At 42.5% G+C, this 22,607-nt stretch overlaps 1 protein-coding gene and 1 long non-coding RNA gene across 6 annotated transcripts in view; both read left to right on the top strand.

The window, feature by feature from the left end:
• The window catches only part of CRB1 (crumbs cell polarity complex component 1), a 265,895-nt gene that overhangs the window by 108,560 nt on the left and 134,728 nt on the right, over positions 1-22,607 (top strand). For all 5 annotated transcript variants that reach the window (XM_070768705.1, XM_070768706.1, XM_070768707.1 and 2 more), the window contains one exon: positions 5,277-5,858. In XM_070768705.1, the coding sequence (XP_070624806.1) occupies positions 5,277-5,858 (582 nt within the window). The remainder of the gene's footprint in view (positions 1-5,276; positions 5,859-22,607) is intronic.
• Positions 8,627-13,210, top strand: LOC139176454 (uncharacterized). Its single transcript, XR_011560962.1, has 2 exons — positions 8,627-11,234; positions 11,952-13,210. It is a non-coding gene; the product is annotated as an uncharacterized lncRNA (long non-coding RNA).

Consider the following 22,607-nt stretch of genomic DNA (forward strand, 5'->3'; position numbering starts at 1 on the left):
GGCTTCCTAAGTCTGGTACTTCTCACCCCCTGCAGTCCAGCTTCCAGTGTGTGTGTGTGTTTATGGCTGTCTACTCCCTCAACCTCTGTCCTGGCTCTTGAAAGTTTATGGTGATTTATTCCTTTCTGTATTATTTTAGGATTTGGGGTGGGTCTGATTTATTGAGGTATAATTTACATACAGTATGAGAAAACTCACCACTTTTAAGTGGCAAATGCATACAATTAGTAACTAGAAGCACACTCATGATATAGAATATGTCCATGAATATTTCTTTATGATCCTCTGCATTAAGGCCCTTCACCAGTTCCGTTCCCCAGTGACCACTGAACTGTGTCCAATGATATGATTACTTCTTCTCTAGAACATCATGAAAGTGGAATCATGCAGCATGCTGTCTTTGGTCTGGCTTCTTTCACTTAGCATAATACTCTGGAGATTCCTTCATGTTGTTCTGTGGATCAGTAATTCGCTGAGTAGTGGTCCAATATATGATATATTAAAATTTATTTACCAGTTGATGAACATTTAGCTCTTTCTGGTGTTGGTCATTATGAATAAAATTGTTTTCTTTTTCAAGCAATTTTTTGTATGGGCGTTATAATTTCATTTCTCTTGGGGGAAATGCCTAGGTGTGGGATTGCTGGGTCATTCAGTAAATGTATGTTTAAATTTATAACACACTTCAAAAATGTTTTTCAAAATTCCTACACTATTTTGAATTTCCACTGGCAATGTATGTGATAAGTAACTGATATAGCAAAGTAGTCTTTTAAGTTACGGTGCCTTTCTGAAGACAAAAGAGGATTTTTTGAAAATATATTGGGATCAAACCAACAGCACGATGTAGCTATTCTGAATTTCTATGAACATAAGAACATTGCTTCAGAATATAAAAGTGAAAATTGTCAGAACGAAAAGGAGAAATAGAGAAAATTTATAATCACTATGAAAATGGAAAGAAAGTGAAAGTCACTCAGTCGTATCCGACTCTTCGCAACCCCATGGCCTATACAGTCCATGGAATTCTCCAGGCCAGAATACTGGAGTGGGTAGCCTTTCCCTTCTCCAAGGGATCTTCCCAACCTAGACATTGAACTCAGGTCTCCTGTGTTGCAGGCGGATTGTTTACCAGCTGAGGCACCAGGGAAGCCCAATATCTAATCACTATGGGAGGTTTTAATGCATCAACCTCAGCAGAGAGAAAAAGTAGAAAACAGTGAATAATGCTATAGAAGATCTAAATAACAGTTAACAAACTTGGTCTAATTAATTCTTTCAGATTTTTAATATGGCAAAGAATAACTCACAATGGAAATTAGAAAACATTTTAATATAATAAAAAGCAATTGTGGGAAACACAGCAAAGCTGTACTTTTAAAGAAAAAAATTATCTTATTAATAAATTAGAAGAAATCCAAAAAAGTAAATAGCAAGTTAAAAAGAAAGTAAAATTAAGGGGGGAAAAAAAAAGGTAAAAGTAGAAATCTGTAGGACAGAAAACCAAGAAACCAAGAAAGTATAGACAAACTCTACGAAATCAAAGTTCATTATTTGAAAGATGAATACAATTATTAATACACAGACAAGAAAGATCAGTTATAATAAAGGGGGCGTGAAGGAGAGTTTTGTTTTCTCCAGGTGCCCATTAGCACTTGGTATTGTCAATCTTTGTCATTTAGTCATTTGAGTGGGCGAGCAGCTATGCATGTGCTCAGTCCTGTCCACCTCTTTGAGACCCCATGGACTGTAGCCCGCCATGCTCCTCTGTCCAGGGAAACTTCCAGGCAAGAACACTGGAGTGGGTTGCTATTTCCTTCTCCATTGAGTCGCCATACTGTTTTAAGCCATACAGGCTTTCCTGATGGCCCAGATGGTAAAGAATCTGCACGCAGGGCAGGAAACCTGGGTTCAGTCCCTGGGTCGAGAAGATCCCCTGGAGAAGGGAATGACAACCCACTCCAGTATTCTTGCCTGGAAGTTGCCACGGACAGAGGAGCCTGGCAGGGTCCACGGGGCTGCGAAGAATCAGACACAGCTGAGCAACTAACACTTTCACTAGGCTTTTCATGGGGTTTAGAAGCAGCAGAAGTAAACACTTAGGTGGATATCACCATGGTTAAGCAGGAAACTCCACCCAGAAGGATCCTAACTTCTAAAATAATGCAGGAAAAAGAAATGAACTTTGGAATCAGACAAATCAGAGGTTCAAATCCCCCTTCTCTATGACCCTGTAAAAATAGCTCATTCCCTATAAAACTCAGTTTTCCATCTGTAAAATGCTTTGCACAAATGCTGTTAGAAGTTTACTTTTAAAATTGCACCGTAAGGGCCTAAGATATAAATGCTAATTTCCTTTTGCTATGTGTTTTTCTATACAGATGCTTCAATTAATGGCTTAAATGAAAATACTTCATTTTTAAACTTTTTTTTTGATGTGGACCATTTTTAAAGTCTTTATTGAATTTGTTACAATATTGCTTCTGTTTTTCTTTTTTTTTTTTTTTAATGTTTTTTGGTTGTGAAGCATGTGGGATCTCAGCTCCCTGAGCAGGGATTGAACCCACACCCTCTGCATTAGAAGGCTGTTTTAACCGCTGGACTACCAGGGAAGTTCCAAGATACTTGATTTTTTTGTGCTCCAATTAAACTTTATTTATAAGACAGATGGCAGGTCAGATTTGACTCACAGGCTACAATTTGCTAATGCTTGCCCTAGAGTTTACAATATACATTTTGACTTATCACAGTATGCCTGTAAATAATACTGTACCTCTTCAAAGTATCTCTTAGGAACTATGCTACAGTTCACTTTCACTTTTTTCCTCTCTTACTTTCCACTGTTTTTCCAAGATACTTGATTTCTGAAGGAAGGGGAAAACCATCATTATTACCACTAACAAAATGCAACAAAACAAAGCAAGATTGAAAATGTAATTTCATCATATGCCTAGGACGGTGTGAGTTCAGAGAGCAGAGTTGCAATATTTATTTCTCCTTTTTTTTTAGTTTGGACACAGGAACTCTAAGTACTATACATGTTAGAACTTTTGAATATCTCTTCATTTTCCTCCCTATCCTCTGCCCTCTGCCCCCTTTTCAGACCTCTGCCTTCCCATACTTTCATGCTTTTCATACGATTGGCAGAGCAATGCCCATATCTCTCATGCTTTTTCTTTTTTTCTTCTGAAAATAATGCCATTCCTTCACTTGCATTCATTTAAAAAGACATCTCAGATATATGTATACTTATGGCAACCCACTCCAGTATTCTTGCCTGGAGAATCCCACGGACAGAGGAATCTGGCAGGCTATAGTCCATGGGGTCTCAAGAGTCGGACACGACTTAGTGACTAAACCACCACCACCACCATGGTTGATTCACATTATTGTACAGCAAAAGCCAACACAGCATTGCAAACCAATTGTCATCCAATTATTAATAAATTAAAAGACATCTCCAGTACCTTTTCTCCAGTGAGGCTTTCCTGGCAGGCTTGCCCTGGACCCTGTGATCACACAGCACCCTTCCTCCCATGTTCTGTTGTGACATCTCTCCGCTCTATTCCAGTAGGTATGCACTGAGCAGATACTGTATGACAGGTGATGTTACAAACCCAGAAAACACCAGAGACAAGGTCTTCCCCTTTCCTTAGTGGAGCTAGAACTGCAGTGAGGAAAACAGAAAACAAACATGTGCACAGAGAAATAAGCACACTTCACATATATATGAGAAAGTAAAACATGATAAAGGTTTACAAAAGGGGTTCAGAGAAAGCTTTTCTCAGAAAGTGACATTGTGGCTAAGACATGAACAGCTAGAAGCCAGTCATACATTTGACGATGTGATTGGAAAGCCAGTGCTTGAAAAAAAACAACTATGGGAAAAGGATGATTGGTTGAGTTTTTCCACAGGGACTAGAAAAGGTCTGCTCTCAGATCAACCCTCCTGATAACACATAAGCATATGTTAACCTTCTGTGCACAGGCACTGGAGGGGAACTTTCAGCTGCCAGAAAGGCTCCAAGCAAGAGAACTGTGAAAACCCTCACTCTTGTGTGATGAACCAGTCAATCGCTAGCTTTCCATCTTCCCATCACACTCTCGGTGACCAGACCACATTAAAGAGAACCAATTCTCCTTTTGCAGGAAGAGATTTACCACTCTTACATATTTCTCAAAGTTTTCATGCTACTTTCTTCTGACAGTAGTTGATTTATGTCTCCTAAGAGCAGACTATTCATTTCATAATTTTTAAAATTATAAGCCTAGACCATTACCCACTGTTATATTAGGGATATTGTGAGACTGGAAGTAAAAATAAGAGAATGGTGTACTAGATAAATCCATACACAAAGGGTAGTGTTTTGGATCTGATGTGGTTGAGTTGCCAAATCAAACAGCTTCTCAATATACATAATTAAGAAGATAACAGTGCTGTGATCATAATATGTGTAGATTCAGGGGAAAATTATACACATGTAGATATCCAGTGAATTTGGGGAAAAAATCACAGAAGTATTGCTTTCTTGCTGGTCATCATTCCAATGAGAATTTCAAAAATGTTTCCCTAGAACAGAGAAGCTTGCAGAAATTTGGAAGTCCATACACTTTACATCTGCTTCCTTTCGGTGGGACTTAGCCTGTCATCTGTATGATGCACATAATATTTGTTGCTGGGACGATTATGAATAATATATGGAAACACCTGACGTGCTTGGTACACAGAGTAAACCTTCAGCAAATAGTTGGTGTTTAATTTTATATTTTCATTCTTCTATGCTTTTCTTTTTAGACCGCACATGATGATTGTAATAAAGCAGTCATAAGCCAAAGTATTGTGTTCATTCAAATATTAGTTTCAGTTAGACAGTATATTCAGAGACAATTTTGTATCTCATCTCCCAGGATACACCCAAATTCCTCCATGAGAGAATGTGAATTTCAAAATTTAGGGATTATGGGGCAATTTAACAATCCACCCCATCCCTCAACAGCACTTCTACCTGAGAAAAGGAAAATGCAAGAGAAGCAAAGAATCTGAAGCCAGTCATTTTTGTTTCTTACTAGCAGCTATATGAAAAAAAATGACAAATCATCATTATGACAGAGCTCGTTATTAGACATTATTTGACAAATTCATCGCTAGAATGCAGTCAAGTTTGCATTCTCTTAATGAGTTCATTTGAGGTGCATGAAGAGTGGAAGTAAGGATGTTCTTTAATTTTATCATCCACCATTTGTTTGCATGCTTCATCTGATGTTTTTCCTTGTAGGTTCCTTTTGCAATAAAAATGACACCAAGTGCCTCTCCGATTCTTGCCAAAAGAATTCTACGTGCAAGGATTTCTCAAAAGACAAGAGTTGCCGTTGTTCAGACACAGCCGTTCACGGGGACAAAGACTGTGGGGAGGAGGAGGACCCCTGCCTCTCCAGCCCCTGTCCTGGACACGCCACGTGCGCCCGCGTCCCGGGGGAGAGGCGCTCTCGGTGCAGATGTCCTCCCGGGCACAGCGGGGCTGGCTGCGACACCGCCGCTGGCCCCTGCGGGCCCCGCTCCTGCCTGCACGGGGGCGTCTGCCACCAGGACCCCGGGCCCCCTGTGTGCGTCTGCCCCGCTGGCTACGCGGGAAGGTTCTGCGAGCTGGACCTCGACGAGTGCGCGTCCAGCCCCTGCCTGCACGGCGCCGTGTGCCAGGACAGAGGCGACGGCTACTCCTGCTTCTGTGTCCCGGGCTATCAAGGCCGGCACTGCGACGTGGAAGTGGACGAGTGTGTGTCGGAGCCCTGCCGGAACGCGGCCACGTGCCTCAATGAAATCGGACGGTACACCTGCCTCTGCCCGCGCGGGTTCTCTGGTAAGTGGGGGTCCAGTCCGGGGCGGGGAACCTAGCCCTCTGCTTAATGTGATGGAAGCAGAAGAGACCTTGAATGGCCCATCCAACTGCTTCTGAACATGGCCTTGACAGGAGCTCATCAGCAGATAGGGGGCCTCCTAAACTACTCAAAATCCACCCAGCTTGAGCGTTTGTCGCTGTTGTTATTGTAGATGCAGTCTAGACTTAAAGGGCGTCTGGGACCTGGGCTTCGGGGTCAAGGCAGTCCAGTCTCCCCATCAGAGCAGACGCCCTTCCTCCCAGGGCCGTGGGGCGGCCTGGTGGGGGCTGGCCACGGATGGACACAGGATGTCGGAGTGTGATAAACACACCAAGGACAGCAAGGCTGACGGAGAATGGCCTTTGAGATAAGTCATGATTTTATTATTTTAAAAAGCCACTTCTTGCTGAATCTCATGGAAACAGCAAATAATAAACCCATATATCTATTCACAAAGTTTCTGCTGATGTTGATTTAGTAACAGTAACAAGTAGCTCATTCATTATAAGGCTCCTGCCTGCTCAGTCACTCAATCCTGTCCAACTCTTTGTGACCCCGTGGACTGTAGCCCACCAGGTTCCTCTGTCCGTGGGATTCTCCAGGCAAGAATACTGGAGTGGGTTGCCATTTCCTTCTCCAGGAGATCTTCCCCACCCAGGGATTGAACCCAGGTCTCCTGCATTGCAGGCTGATTCTTTTTCATCTGAGCCACCAGGGAAACACAGGAATACTGCAGTGCCCTTCTGCAGGGGGTCTTCCCCACCCGGGGATGCACCCGGGTCTCCACACTGCAGGTGAATTCTTCACCATCGGAACCACCAAGTAACTATGATTACTTATTACTTCCATAGTAGTTTGCGTCTCTATTAAAGAACTCCCTGTATTCTGTCCTCTTCTTCAGATTATCTGTGTTTTTGTCTCCTCCCACTCAAGTGTTAGTTCTGAAAGAACAGAAGTCATGTTTTCTGTTTATTCTTCAATTCATCAATACTTTGGGAGTATTTATTATACTAAGTTAGTGAATTAAAAAGAGGAGTACTCAGCACAGTGAATCATGGTGAAATAATAAACTGTTAGTGAATTGTTCTAATTAATTCTTCCTTGTTTCTGGGTACTCTTCCTAGTAACAAAACTGGTGTAAATAGATATTAAACTAGATTTTACTTTCTCTATTACTTTATGCATACTTTACGATGGTAGAACACGTGTCCCATGGAAAATTATTTTGTTCAGTATCTTTAAATTATCTAATATGCTAAAAATTACAGGCATACTAAAGTAGCTCATAAAACAGTACTACCTCATGAAAAACCCTTTGTTCATATTCCATATTATCATGTCCATTCTTTTGAGTTACAGCAATTGAATTTCAATTATTAAAATTTTTAATTTTTTATTGAGGTAACTGACTTATAACACTACATGTTTCAGGCACACAGCATTATATTTCCACTTTTGTATACACTACAGTGTGCTCACCATCAAAATCAATTCTATTAGTGTTTGAATAAAAATGAGAAATAAATTTTTATAGGACTGCTTTTGGGATTGCATCCGTTTATAAAGTCGCATTGGAAAACCACCTGTTTCCTGCTCCTAGTACAATATCATGAATGGTGACTGAAAAGAACAGACATAAAGGCAAATGTTTCAGCCATATAAATTAGTTTTCTACAACAGCCTTATAATTGCAAAAACATAGCTTGAAAAATTATGTTTTACAGTGTATGTGTTTTTGTTTTTTTTTACTTTTACATTTTAATTGAATTGTAAGGTTTCCTTTAAGTGGTCTAAATTTGGCATAAAAGATGTCAAGGATGTATCCCAAATGTGAAATGCCTCTTGTGGTCTTTCCTCTGTGCACCTCTGTGTCCTCGTCTCCTCTTCTTACGGGGACACCAGTCTGACTGGAGTAGGGGCCACCTTAACAGCCTCACCTTAGTGACATGCTCTTAGTTCAAGTGTTTGCAGTGGATCATTCTGAAATTGACATCTTCCTTAGAATTAGCCCGGTTGACTAATAAACTTTTTTCATGTTAAAAATGCCTACAGTATGAGATAAATAGAGCGATGAGAGGGCAGGGGGAATGCCAGTTGGATGCATGATGAAGCGAAGCAGTATAGGAAAATACCTTGGTTCCTCAAGTGAAATAGATCTTTGATATAAAAATAATCTTTGGGGAAATAAGAAAAAGCACTGTAATAAATGTATTTATTGATTGTAAGATGCATCTCATTTCACAAACAAAAATGTATGAAAATTTATTTTTTTTATTCAAGAAAATGTCTTAGTATGTGGAGATTAGTTAATACATGGAGACTAGTTAGTACATGGAGACTAGTTAGAAAGCATTGCAATACCAGGTGTAAGACATTAGGACCAGTCTGGATGAGGGACTAAAGGCAGGTAAGGGAAGAACAGGTGTTCACATCATTAGGAAGAAGACTTGCTGATATTATCACAGCCAGAATATTTTCAAACTTATTTTACCCACAAAAAACTTGAAATCTCTAATATGAAAATGAGAATGCATTAAATATTCAATTGCCATTTCCAGCTTAATGAATTTGTAATCTGTTTCAGTGGTTCTCAAATCTTAGCATGTAACAGACTCACCTGGAGAGTTTAATAAAATACAGCTTCCAGCTCAATAGATCCGAGGTGAGGTCTAAGAGCATGCATTTATAACAAGCCCCTACGTGGTGCTGCTGCTGCTGGTTTAGGGACCACACTTTGAGAGAACACTGATGTAAACAGTTAAATGGGTTGTCACATGACATCTTTGATTCTTATTTTGCAAAGCCTGTAAGACAAGGATCAACCCAAAGTAGTTATACATGCATTTGTATATATTTATATTTTATTTTTTATATAGGGCTTCCCTAGTGACTCAGACAGTAAAGAATTGGCCTGCAATGTGGGAAACCCAGGTTTGATCCCTGAGTTGGGGAGATCCCCTGGAGAAGGAAATGGCTACCCACTCCAGTATTCTTGCCTGCAGAATCCCATGGACTGAGGAGCCTGGCGGGCTATAGTCCATGAGGTTGCAAAGAGTTGGACACAGCTACCACACACACACTTATATATTTATTTTTATATGTACTGCATATGTATATGCATGTATATAGTAATTTTTTTTTACTAGAAAAAGTTCCAGATAAATGATATGGGTAAAAATAAAAATTTGAGTTCATTCAATCATTAGTGAGTGACTTTGGAGTTTTTTTTAATTTGTGTCCAAGTATAATTTACACTATTATGTTAGTTTCAGGTGTATAGCAAAGTGACCCGTCTTTTGGATGATCATTTTCAGATTCTTTTCCATTATTATAGGTGATTAGAAGATAGTGAATATAGTTCCCTGTTGTATATAGTAGGTCTCGGTTGTTTTTCTCTTTTATATGTAGTTTTGAGCATCTGTTAATCCCAAACTTGTTGCAGAGTTTTGAGCAGAGGACTGAAAATGTTCGACTTGCATTTTAACAAAATCACTCTGCTCCTTGTGCTGAGGATACACTGAAGGGAGAGGTTAGGGTAGGATTAGAGTGCCAATGAAGGGTGATATAATAATCCAAGCAAGTGGACTATTATTTAAGAGGAAAGAGTGAAAGAGAAGTATCACATTTTAACACCACCACCTTGTTTCCTTTAAATTTTAGGACAGAAATGAACACTGAAGGGTCATGAATGATGCAAACAAGAGAGAGCACGCGTTCCCTGGCCTGCTCTCTTCTGCCCTCTGGTGGGAAATCCAGATTATTCGGCACGGGTCTGCCCTTCACAATAGTTGTAGCCACAGGGAAGGCCCCCTTAGAGGCTGGCGGATAAACCATGTTATCATGCAGCTTCTTTCTGCACACCTGAAACTTACTCTACTTCTCCACATCACATGATATAGATGCTACTTACTTAAAATCTATAAGACTATAAGACCTTCTCTCTCTCTCTTTTTTTTTTTGATAATTCTTCATGTTCTTCTCTAAGCTTTTTCCAATAGTCCTCAAAAGGTAGCCAGCTCTGACACTGCCATTACAGTGGCATTTATCAAAGGCATAATTTGAATTTCAGTCAATGTGGAGATTCTCACCTAGGCTTGATGTTCCATCTGTTCTTAATGTATTTTTGTTCAGGTAAATCACTTTGAAGCTATGGTGAATCAAATGTGTGATTGAATGGTCATGAAAATAATTTGGGGAACATAAAAGTATTATGTAAAATATGATCTTATTTCATGGAAAATATTTTTATTACCATTACTATTGAAAGTTTTTTGTTGAAAGTGTAATCCTATTTGCAAAATTAAGACATGAAACTTAATGAACTTATATCCATTACCAGGAATAATTTTCATAGATAGTCCATATTTATATAAATATATGAGGCACCAGTTTAAAGAACACTTAAGTATTGATTCTGGAGTACCTACCTAGATACCTCAAATTTTACTCACCATATAATACACCCATAAGAATTATCTTTCAAATTCCAAAGGCAAATAATGTGTAACAGCCTAAAGAGAAATTCTGAATTTCACAGCCTATATCTTTATTTTATCAAAGGAAAATGGTAGTTTTCCTATACGCTCTTAATTGTGAAATTGACGAATTTTTGGTGGGGTCATGCAAAGGCAGTTAAATACTGCTCAGGGCTTTGCTCAGGAACAGAACCATTTGAAATAGTTTTCATGAGAAATGCAGTTTCTTGCTGTTGACAAATGTTTGTTGAATGAGAGCACAGAGTAACAAATGCTATTTGCTCAGAAAATATTCATCACAGTTTTGCAAGCACTGGACACTGTGCCAGACCATGGAGACCTAAAGATGGCTAAGACAGAATTTATCCCTGACAAAATGCTCACAGCCTATTCAGGGAGAAAGCGTGTGAACAAAAATTACAGTCTCTCTCTGAACAGAGTGCTGGGGAAGCAGGAAGAAAGATGCCACTCAGAGTCAGGGAACACTCTGGAGAAGAAGTGGTCCGTGAGCAGAGCAGGGTGCACCAGCTCCAGGATGTGGAGCTGAGACTCTTGTACTCTGGCTGCATTTATTATTGTTTTTGTGTGAGTCACAGCGAGCTGAGAACAAGGGGGAGGGCTGCGTCGGCGTTTTGGAAAGAGGTGGTGTCTCTCCCATCCTGTTTGCTGCTGGTTGGCCTGTGGTCCAGCTGGCAGTGTGGACGGCGTGCTCCGTCCTGAACGCCTGCCCTCTCTGGCTCTCCTCTCAGTGCCTTGCAGCTGTGCACAGGTGCACGGGTCTGAGAGAGGAGGGTGCGGCCATACGGGTGCCAGTGTGCAACGTGGGGAACGGGACACAGGATTCCAGGCCGGGCTTGGACCTTCTCCAGCAGCGTGATGACGGTAAACAATGAGAGTCCTGAGTTTCCATTTCCTCACTTTAACAAATAAGCATCATGTTAACACCTAATGTCAGGGTCTTGGTGAGAATGAAATGATTTAGGGACAGTATTTCCATAAAATATTTAAGGCTGTGTGTGTGCTGGCTTCACTATTTTAACATCTTCAGTATTGCTGCTGCTACCAAAGCTGTTTACACAACCCTGACCAATGCCTTTTGCATTATATTTGAACTGCTTTCATTTTGAATAGATTAGAATCCTACTCAGGAATTGGTTAACTGAGGCGGTAGGCCCAAGACTCTATGAGTTTAAACTGGAATACTATGATGTGTCTAGGCAAGAATTTAATTTCTGAAACTGCTATATCATAAAATGAAGGAATTAAGGATTTGTTAATATTATTTCAATACTCAGGAATAACAATTATCAAGAAAGATAATTGTTACAATTACAAGATTATCATTACAGAAGGCTGAAATGTATAATGTTGGCATCACTGATTACCCATAAAGCCTTTGACTGTGTGGGTCACAAAAAATTCTGGAAAATTCTTGAAGAGGTGGGAATACCAGACCAGCTTACCTGTCTCCTGAGAAACCTGTATGCAGGTCAAGAAGCAACAGTTAGAACCGAACATGGAACAATGGACTGGTTCAAAATTGGGAAAGGAGTACGTCAAGTTTGTATATTCTCACCTGCTTATTTAACTTCTATGCAGAGTACATCATGCAAAATGCTGGGCTGGATGAAGCACAAGCTGGAATCAAGATTGCCAGGAGAAATATCAGTAACCTCAGATATGCAGATGACACCACCCTAACGGTGGAAAGTGAGGAACTAAAGAGTCTCTTGATGAAAATGAAAGAGTGAAAAAGCTGGCTTGAAACACAACATTCAAAAAGCTAAGATCATGGCAGATCATGGCATCTGGTCCCATTACTTCATGGCAAATAGATGGGGAAACAGTGGAAACAGTGGTAGACTTTATTTTCTTGGACTCCAAAACCACTGTGGACAGTAACTGCAGCCATGAAATTAAAAGATGCTTGCTCCTTGGAAGAAAAGCTGTGACAAGCCTAGGCAGCATATTAAAAAGCAGAGACACCACTTTATTGTTTTTCTGGTAGTTATTTGTATGGATGTGAAAGTTGGATCATTAAGAAAGCTGAGTGCCAAAGAATTGATGCTTTTGAACTGTGGTGCTGGAGAAGACTCTTGAGAGTCCCTTGGACTGCAAGGAGATCCAACCAGTCAATCCTAAAGGAAATCAGCCCTGAATATTCATTAGAAGGACTGATGCTAAAGCTGAAGCTCCAATACTTTGGCCACCTGATGCAAAGAGCCAACTCAGTGGAAAAGACTCTGATGCCAGGAAAGATTGAGGGCAGGAGGAGAAGGGGGTGACTGGATGAGATGGTTGGATGGTGTCATGGACTCAATAGACAAACTCCAGGAGATACGGAAGGACAGGGAACCTGGCATGCTGCAGTCCATGGGGTCACAAAGAGTCGGACATGACTTAACAACTGACAACAGCAACAGATAATAATACATAATAATAATATGTAATAAGTAAATATGATTAAAATAATAAAATAATACATCTATTTTCATGTTTTATCAGGGTTAAATTCATTACTGATAATGACTTTGGTTTCATATAAGATAAGAATGAAAACCTCTGCAACTAAAATAATACACAACACCAAGGCACTGCTTATTGTCCGTGGTGGCTTCTAGAAGTTAAAAATGTGAGGTGGCACAGAGCAGTCTCCAAACTGATGAAACTCAATTGTCTTTCAGAGACGAGTCTTAAGCTTGTAAAGTCTACATTAAGCAAATGCTTTTTTAGAAAGTGTGTTAATACATTTTGGTATCCTTAGAAAAGGTGTGTCTAAATGCACAAGCCAGAAATCTTATTGGATAAAAATTCAAAATGCTCCCATTGAAAATAAAAGTCCCAATTCTAATTTCTCACGTTTGTGTGTGTTAAGTTGCTTCAGTTGTGTCTGACTCTTTGCCATCCTATGCACTGTAGCCCACCAGGCTCCTCTGTCCAAGGGATTCTCCAGGCAATAATACTGGAGTGGGTTACCATGCCCTCCTCCGGGGGATCTTCCTGACCCAAGGATTGAACGTGTATCTCTTTATGTCTCCTGCATTGGCAGGTGGGCTCTTTACCACTAGCGCCACCTGGGAAGCCCTTAATCTCTCATAATATCTTGTTAACTGTTATTATGGTAGCTTGACACTTTGAATCAGAGCAGGAAGTCACACAGACTTTTCATTGCTTCAGGAGGTTAAAAGATTATAAGTGACACATAGAAACCCAGGCCTCTATCGTAAACCCGTTGTTGTAATGGAAACGTGTGCTCTGTGCCTCTGCGCCGATACTGGCTGCAGATACGCTCTGATGGCTGTTGTAACTGATGTACTGTACATCACTCCTTCAGGAGTGTATGCCAGGAATGGCATACATGATTCTTACTCAAGAGCAAATTGTGCACAGAGCCCTGTTAGTTATTGAGTATATTGGGTGAGCAGCGGGTTTTACAAGGAAGGAGAACAGCTGTGTGCAGTCGAGAGGTGTGAGAGATGGTGGGCTGCGAGACCATCCTTGCAGGTGGCTCCAACAGTGTCCATATCTTTTATCTTTTAGATATCCATATCTTTTAGAAGCTTCTGTAGCATTCCAAGACAACATGCTTTTTCCTGGAAACAAGGAAGAAACTATTTTTAAAAATTAACATGGACAATGGTAAAAGCATATCTGTCTTTTATAAAGATCACTCCTAGAAAAGAAATGTAGAGAGAGATTTGGAAGAGAGAAGCCAGCAGTCAGACAGGATGAGAGATGGTGAACAGGGTCTGGGCAAGTTTACAGCGATGCGGATGGCACCATTTCTAGGGGAGGAATGACGGGATTTGACGGCTAATTAGGGCATGGGAAATAGCGAGGAAGATCGTGGTAATTCCTGGAAAACTGGCTTGAGTGACCTGGATGATAACCCTATTCTCCGGCAGGGGTGGAAGAGAGGGTGGACGGAGGAGAGAGAGTTGATATTTGGAATTGCTAAATGATGCCTGTGAGATAGTTGGTGAGACATCCTGGAGATGGTTGGATTCAGAAGGGCAATCTGGCTCAAGTTACAGATCAAAATCGAAGAGTTTCTGAGAAAATGTTAAAGGGAAAAACTGCTTCCTGGTTTCCCTGAGAATGGTCACGTGCCCCCATAGTCTTTTCTCAAATGCAAATAAGTAAAACATTTTTTATTTTTTTCCAATGCACCTTTAATTTGTTGGCCTTTGCTAGAACTTGGCATTTTTTGGGTGGAAGCACTTTCCACACAGCCCTTATTAAAGGGTTCCTTCCTCTCTCCTTGAGTCTGGGGCCAAGAGGGAAGTTGACTTTCTCAGCCCACTGCTCCTGGAAGACCATCATTTAGTTCATGACTCTATTGTCTTCCTCGTAAGCTGTTCCTTTCCTAATCCTGACTCTGCCACTTTGTAGCTTTTTGATCTTGTTTAAATTCTTAACTTCTCTGGGCTGCAGTTTCATCCTTAATAAAATGGGCATCATAGTAGTACCTCACGGATAATTTTTTGACAAACAAAATCAGATCATGCGCATGAAAAGCTTAGCACAGTATCTGGTGTGAAATAAACTCAGTGAATGCCAGCTGTTACCATTAATAACAGGCAAGGATCTTTGTCTTCAAAGCAGTTATGGGATATAAGCAAGTAACAAGTAAAATATAACAGTGGACGGTCTGTGGAAACCAGGAGGCTGGAAAGAGTAAGGAAAATGAGCAAGACTTCACTAAGGATGGGACATTTAACAGAAGCCTTAAAGGATAACTTCATCAGGTAGATAGGCGGGAAAGAATTTTCCAGAAGAGGGAGACAGAGCAGTGTGTCTAAACTTGAGTGAGGGTAGAGGGACCTAGTGGGTTTGAGAAAAAGCAAATGGTTTCATAGGACTAGAACGTAGAGGGGTGATATAATTGTCATGGGAAAAGAACTTGGAAATATTACGAAGATGTTTTGGTACCAGAGTAAGTTTTTGGTTTATCTAAATCCAATTAGCAGCTATTGCAGAATTTTATGGACCAGGCTTTTAGAATTTCTTGAGCTTCTTCTTTTCGGTGACCCCTATCTCTATTCCACTATAACCATACAACAACACAACTTCAGGTCAGAGCCTGCCCTTGTTCAAAAGGTTTTACCACCCAAATTCTCACAACGAAATGGCTCCAAAATCACTGCAGATGGTGACTGCAGCCATGAAATTAAAAAACGCTTACTCCTTGGAAGGAAAGTTATGACCAACTTAGATAGCATATTCAAAAGCAGAGACATTACTTTGCCAACAAAGGTCCATCTAGTCAAGGCTATGGTTTTTCCTGTGGTCATGTATGGATGTGAGAGTTGGACTGTGAAGAAAGCTGAGCGCCAAAGAATTGATGGTTTTGAACTGTGGTGTTGGTGAAGACTCTTGGGAGTCCCTTGGACTGCAAGGAGATCCAACCGGTCCATTCTGAAGGAGATCAGTCCTGGGTGTTCTTTGGAGGGAATGATGCTAAAGCTGAAACTCCAGTACTTTGGCCACCTTATGCGAAGAGTTGACACACTGGAAAAGACCCTGATGCTGGGAGGGATTGGGGCAGGAGGAGAAGGGGATGACAGAGGATGAGATGGCTGGATGGCATCACCGACTTGATGGACGTGAGTTTGAGTGAACTCTGGGAGTTGGTGATGGACAGGGAGGCCTGGCGTGCTGCAGTTCATGGGGTCTCAAAGAGTCGGACATGACTGAGTGATTGAATTGAACTGAACTGAAACTTCTGTTTCCTTGCTTCTATTGAAATCTTACTTCAGCTCTAGCAGAATCTCCGTCTCCAGGCCTCTCTGCATTTGTGCCATCCGTCACTCTTTCTTTGTCTTGATGTCTCCCCAACCAGCCTGGGATTTATGCCAAGCTGTGCTGTGCGGTGCTCAGTCGCTCAGTCGTGTCTGACTCTTTGTGACCCCCATGGACTGTAGCCCACCAGGCCCCTCTGTCCATGGGATTCTCCAGGCAAGAATACCGGAGTGGGCTTCCATGCCCTCCTCCAGGGGATCTACCTGACCCAGAGATCGAATCTGTGTCTCTTACATCTCCTGCATTGGCAGGTGGGCATTGGCAGGTGGGCATTGGCAAGTGGGCATTGGCAGGTGGGCATTGGCAGGTGGGTTCCTCACCTCTAGGGCCACTGGGGAAGACTGGGCTTCCCGGGGAGCTGTTTTAATGATGAGCCTCTTTCCTTAACTTTCTTGCCCTTGACCTGCAATTAGTATTTTGCAACTTTCCAGACCTGGGAATCCCCATTGCCTGCTTTCTTTTATCCTGACTTAAGGGCTGTTGTGCCACCTCTGATATTAGCTGACTGTAGTTATGCATTTAGTATTGTTCTTGGTACACGCACGTGTGCTCAGGTGTGTCTGACTCTCTATAACCCCATGGACGGCAGCCCACCAGGCTTTTCTGTCCATGGGATTTTTCCAGGCAAGAATACTGAAGTAGGTTGCCATTTCCTACTCCAGGGGATCTTCCCAACTCAGGGATCAAACCCATGTCTCCTCCATTGGCAGGCGGTGCCACCTGGGAAGCCCCTAGTATTGTTCAGCAGGTATTTACATGTCACTTGTAGATTTTTAAAATCATATTTAATACAGTGGCTACTTCATGCTTTTCCAGTTTCTAGCTCCTGTTCTCTCAGCATCACATCTGTATTTAACTGAGTTGGAAGCTATCCCAGATTCCCTGGCAAATTTATCTTTGCTTCCAATTACTTTTCAAAATCTTTAAAAATTCTACCTACTTGGAGAAATCAAGGCAGGAACACTGGAAAGAACAAATGACTGGATCGTCCCTGCCCTACCCTGAGCGTTAGCTGTGTGCAGCCTCACTCGGAGGTGGAGAGCGCGTGCAGTCCTGGGCCGTCTGCCTGCAAACCCACGTTCCTCTACTCGCCTGAGATGAGCGGCAGAGGAAAGGGGGAGAGAAGGAAAGAGAGAGCCACAGGGACATTTGTATAATTCTCTCACCCAGTGTTAGAAAGCAGTGATTATTTCGCTTACCAGAAAAAGCATTGGCAGTTTTTCAGGCTTGCACAAGCATTCTCCATAAAATCATTCACCTCCATATATTCAGGTTTCGTGTAGTTTTCTCTGTTTGCGCATTCTGTGGTGTGGCAGCCTGGGAATTACGGTGGCCTCATATGTCTTCAGAGTTCTAAAAGGAAAAACAGGACACTCATAACCTCTTTCCTGGGTCCCAGCATGTGTCTGGGGTCCCATCCAATCCCCAGGTCACCGAGGATGAGGGTGAGAAGTCTGGGGTTCTCCTCAACCTGCATTTCTGCTGTATCTTTGACCCTCAGTTTCTTTCCTTTAATCTGAAGGTTGGACCAAACCCTGAAGACTTCTGCTTGTTTGAATGTGCTCCTCCAATATTTTCTGTCCTAGGTCTGCATATCAATAGGGATTTGGTTAGGAAAAAAATTCATTTGATGTATTTCAGATATGAGGAGTTTCATACAGGAATTAAAGGCTTGTATGCAGAACAGGCAATGCAGTTTGTAAGCCCTTAATTCCTAGATGAGGACAGGGATTGTGGTGATGGTTCCATAAACCAAAGGATGTCAGAGACTGGCAGCCAAGCCCCAGAAACAGGATGGAGGCCTGGAGTAGAGTCTTCCTCACACCCCTGCAAAGAGCCAGCCAGTCCCGACCACATCTCCATCTCAGATTTGGAAACTATGAGACAACAGATTCCTGCTTTTTAAGCCACTTGATTTCCAGTAGTTTGTTGTTGTTCAGCCGCTCAGTCGTCTCCGACTCTGCAAGTCCATAGACTGCAGCACATCGGGCTTCCCCGTCCTTCACCATCTCCCAGAGTTTGCTCAAGCTCCTGTCCTTAGAGTGGGTGATGCCGTCCGAACCAGGCCAGAATATTGGAGTGGGTTGCTATTCCCTTCTCCAGGGGATCTTCCCAACCCAGAGGTGGAACCCAGGTCTCCTGCACTGCAGGCAGATTCTTTACCATCTGAGCCTCCCAGGAAGCCCTGGCAAACTCATACAGGGCCCTTCTAGGCGCAAGGCCCTGAGTGACAGCAAAGGTCACATGCCATGAATTCCAGGAGACTGGCCCTGCTTGTCAGATGGCTGGGGCAGGGGGAGTCACAGAAATTCCTGGGAAAGATCTTCACCAAAGCACTGAAGTGGGGGTTCTTGAAAGCTCCCCAGAAGGTGCTGCAGCTCTGAAGGATCTCTGGGAAGTTCCCAGACACTCCATCCTGCAGCCGTAGGAACGAGTGGTCTCCAGGCTCTCCGGGGAGCTGCTGGGAAGCCCACCTGCCCCCGTGAGTCCTGGCTTCTCTCCCACCTCCCGAATCCCTAAGTGCCTCTCGTCAGCAAACTCAAACCGGGAACTGCATGGAGAAGGGAATCTGAGGGCACGTGTGTCCCAATGTCTCTCTGTTGCAGGGCAGGTGGTCTTGGGAAGGGGTGACCACAGCGCTGCGCAGACAGCAGACTTCCCAGTGCCCTTGGACTGACACTCTCTGCACTTGAAGTTTGGACGTCACTTTCCTTGGGTTCTAACAAGACCGCCTCCCCACCCCCCACCCCCCACCAGGCAAGGACGTCTTTTCACAAGGTATCGACGAGGTCGGGCAGAGGCAGGAGCAGCGCTGGCCCTCCTGTTGGCCTCAGGGCTATGAAGTGAGATCTCTCTGAAGTGGACTCTCCTCCGTCCAGGGAATATGACCTTTCCATATAAGGAAAAGGGCGGGGAAATTGATGTAGCAAGTAAGCAAGAAGAGGGTGGAGGAGGACTTGAGAAGGAAAGAGACAATCAAGTCCAGAAGCCTTTGAAGAGACTAAAGGAGAACCCACCGAAAGCATCGCCAGAACCAGGAGGAGATGGAGGGCTTTTTTGCTTTAAATTAATTACAGAAGGAGGAAGGGAGCATCTTTAGACTATTTGCCAGGAACGCTGCTTCTCCACCAAAGCCAGTGCGTCAGCATGGAAATCTCTCATCCTTTTCCTTTTCTGTTACCGCGGCGCAGCCGCTCAGTCACGGCCGGCTCTGCGACCCCATGGGCTGCAGCACGCCAGGTCTCCCTGTCCTCCCCTAAATGCATGTGATTTCAGTCCTTCTTTGAATTTATGTCTTTAAAAATATCTGGTTGTGAGAGAATGTCTGAACTGTCTTTGACAGCTAATGGAAGTCACGCAGTTCAGAGCGGAACTACCCGTGACTGTCAGGAATCCGTGACGTCACCTTAGTCGTCCGCGTACACGTAGCGATGTCGCTGTGTAAGTTACAGTGCGTCCCCGAACCTAATAAAGTCAGAGGGTTTTTTCCTGTCCTGTACATTTTTCTGTTGACGCAGAGTTCCTTTTATTTGTGTTTTTATCCCAACCTTTCTACTTTTCTTTCATACAGAAAAAAAAAAGTGAAAGTGAAAGGCACTCAGTCGTGTCTGACTCTTTGTGACCCCATGGACTATACCCGTCCATGGAATTCACAGAACTATAAACCAATTCCAACAGATCGGTTCAGCTCCTGGAGGTGTTTTTGTGAAAGAATTTAACGTTACGAATTTTCCTTTTCTTAGACAATTAGCCATAGAAGGGCTACTCAGTAGCTGCAATCAGTTTCTGTCGCTACATAGGGTTACAATGACAGGGCCCCATACTCAGTGACGCTGTTTACGAAGTGAATGCCTCCAGGCAGACTGGACCACACTGTTCGGGTGTGTTTTTGAAGGTCAATTCGCTATCTATACTTGATGGCTGTATGCGTGAGAACAGTAAACATCCAAATGAAAACTGAAGATCATAGTTTTCCAGATGTCTCATCTATGGAGCCAAGCATCTGGAAATACAAAAACATCTGGATGACTGACTGCGCTCATCACTTTTCATCCAGCTGTTTTGGTATCACTCAGATGTAGACCAAATCACTTTTTCCTTTTTTCCCCATAACAGTACCTCTGAAAAGCTGTGATAAGAATCACATTGTTAAGTAATATTAACAGTGATAAGACATATCAAATAAATCCAAAGCAAATAGTTGTTTGTACTGAAATTGAATTTAAGCTTTTGAAACACGTTCTTACGCATGCATCAGGATCACTTGAGAGCTAAAGTATTTGAATGACATTGTTATAAATGGAGCTGCAGTGTCTACAATAATGGTTTCTAATTTATTTATCTTATTTCTTAAGCAATAGGAAGTAACCTGAGTGTATAACAGATAGGTATATGAATTTTATTCACATTATGAAATAAAGTTTAGGAAAGTGTTAACAAGTTTTAAATCACTTATTTGGCTTTATATGTTAATGGTGTTTAGTAAATATAGATGACTAAAATACCAAAAGATGTAATCCAAAGCTATTAGGATGTGAGAGTCGAACCATAAAGAAGGTTGAGTGCTGAAGAATTGATGCTTTTGAATTGTGCTGGAGAAGACTCTTGAGAGCCCTTTAACAACAAGGAAATCAAATCCTGCTGCTGCTGCTGCTGCTAAGTCACTTCAGTCATGTCCGACTCTGTGCGACCCCATAGACAGCCGCCCACCAGGCTCTGCCGTCCCTGGGATTCTCCAGGCAAGAACACTGGAGTGGGTTGCCATTTCCTTCTCCAATGCATGAAAGTGAAAAGTGAAAGTGAAGTCGCTCAGTCGTTTCCAACTCTTAGGGACCCCGTGGACTGCAGCCTACCAGGCTCCTCCATCCATGGGATTTTCCAGGTGAGAGTACTGGAGTGGGGTGCCATTGCCTTCTAAAGGACATCAATCAATCCTAAAAGACATCAACACTGAATATTCATTGGAAGGACTGATGCTGAAGCTGAAGCTCCAATACTTTGGCTACCTGATTTCAGAAAAGCTGACTTACTGGAAAAGACCCTGATGCTGGGAAGAATGGAGGGCAGGAGGAGAAGGGGACGACAGAGGATGAGATGGTCAGATGGCATCACTAACTAGGTGGACATGAGTTTGAGTGAACTCTGGGAGATGGTGAAGGACAGGGAAGCCAGCATGCTGCAGTCCGTGGGGTCACAAACAGTCAGACATGACTTAGCAACTGAATAACAAATATTTAAAAAATAATTATATGAAACATTTCTAAAAGAATTGATCATTTATATCTTTCATATATTCTTTTTTTTTTTTTACTTTAGCTTAGATTTTTTTAAATTTAAATTTATTTTAATTGGAGGCTAGTTACTTTACAATATTGTATTGGTTCTGCCACACATCAACATGCATCTGCCACGGGTGTACACGTGTTCCCCATCATGAACCCTCCCTCCCACCTCCCTCCCCATACCATCCCTCTGGGTCATCCCAGTGCACCAGCCCCAAGCATCCTGTATCCTGTATTGAACCTGGACTGGCGATTCATTTCTTATATGATATTATGCATGTTTCAATGCCATTCCCCCAAATCATCCGACCCTCACCCTCTCCCACAGAGTCCAAAAGACTGTTCTACACATCAGTGTCTCTTTTGCTGTTGCCTTTGCTGCACACCGGGTTATCGTTACCATCTTTCTAAATTCCATATATATGCGTTAGTATACTGTATTGGTGTTTTTCCTTCTGGCTTACTTCACTCTGTATAATAGGCTCCAGTTTCATCCACCTCATATATTCTTAAAAAATAAAAAATGTATCTGTTATTGTATTATTTTACATGGCAGAAATAAAGATACCAAAGCATTGCTGAAAAACTGCTTCAGAGATAGAACGAGAACACCGGTGTCTACTGGTCAGTTCAGGGGTCTTTCCCTTCACCTTGAGTTCAGTTGCTCAGTCCTGTTCAACTCTTTGCGAGCTCTTGGACTGTAACCCATCAGGCTTCTCTGTGCATTGGATTCTCCAGGTAAGAATAATTGAGTGGGTTGTCATTTCCCCCTCTGGGGGATCTCCCCACCCAGGAGTTGAACCTGCATCTCCTGCATTGGCACTCGAGTTCTTTACCACTGAGCCACCGACCTTACTAATGCCAAATAAAACTGACAGAGAAATTCCTATTTGCAGGCCGGGTGAGAAATAGCCAGGCCTCAAATAGAGATACTTAGGGACTTTAGGGGAGAAGGCAATGGCACCCCACTCCAGTACTTTCGCCTGGAAAATCCCATGGATGGAGGAGCCTGGTAGGCTGCAGTCCATGGGGTCGCTAAGAGTCGGACACGACTGAGCGACTTCACTTTCACTTTTCACTTTCACGCATGGAGAAGGAAATGGCAACCCACTCCAGTGTTCTTGCCTGGAGAATCCCAGGGACGGCGGAGCCTGGTTGGCTGCCGTCTGTG

The sequence above is a fragment of the Bos indicus genome, chromosome 16, assembly GCF_029378745.1.
Source record: "Bos indicus isolate NIAB-ARS_2022 breed Sahiwal x Tharparkar chromosome 16, NIAB-ARS_B.indTharparkar_mat_pri_1.0, whole genome shotgun sequence".
Taxonomy (NCBI): domain Eukaryota; kingdom Metazoa; phylum Chordata; class Mammalia; order Artiodactyla; family Bovidae; genus Bos; species Bos indicus.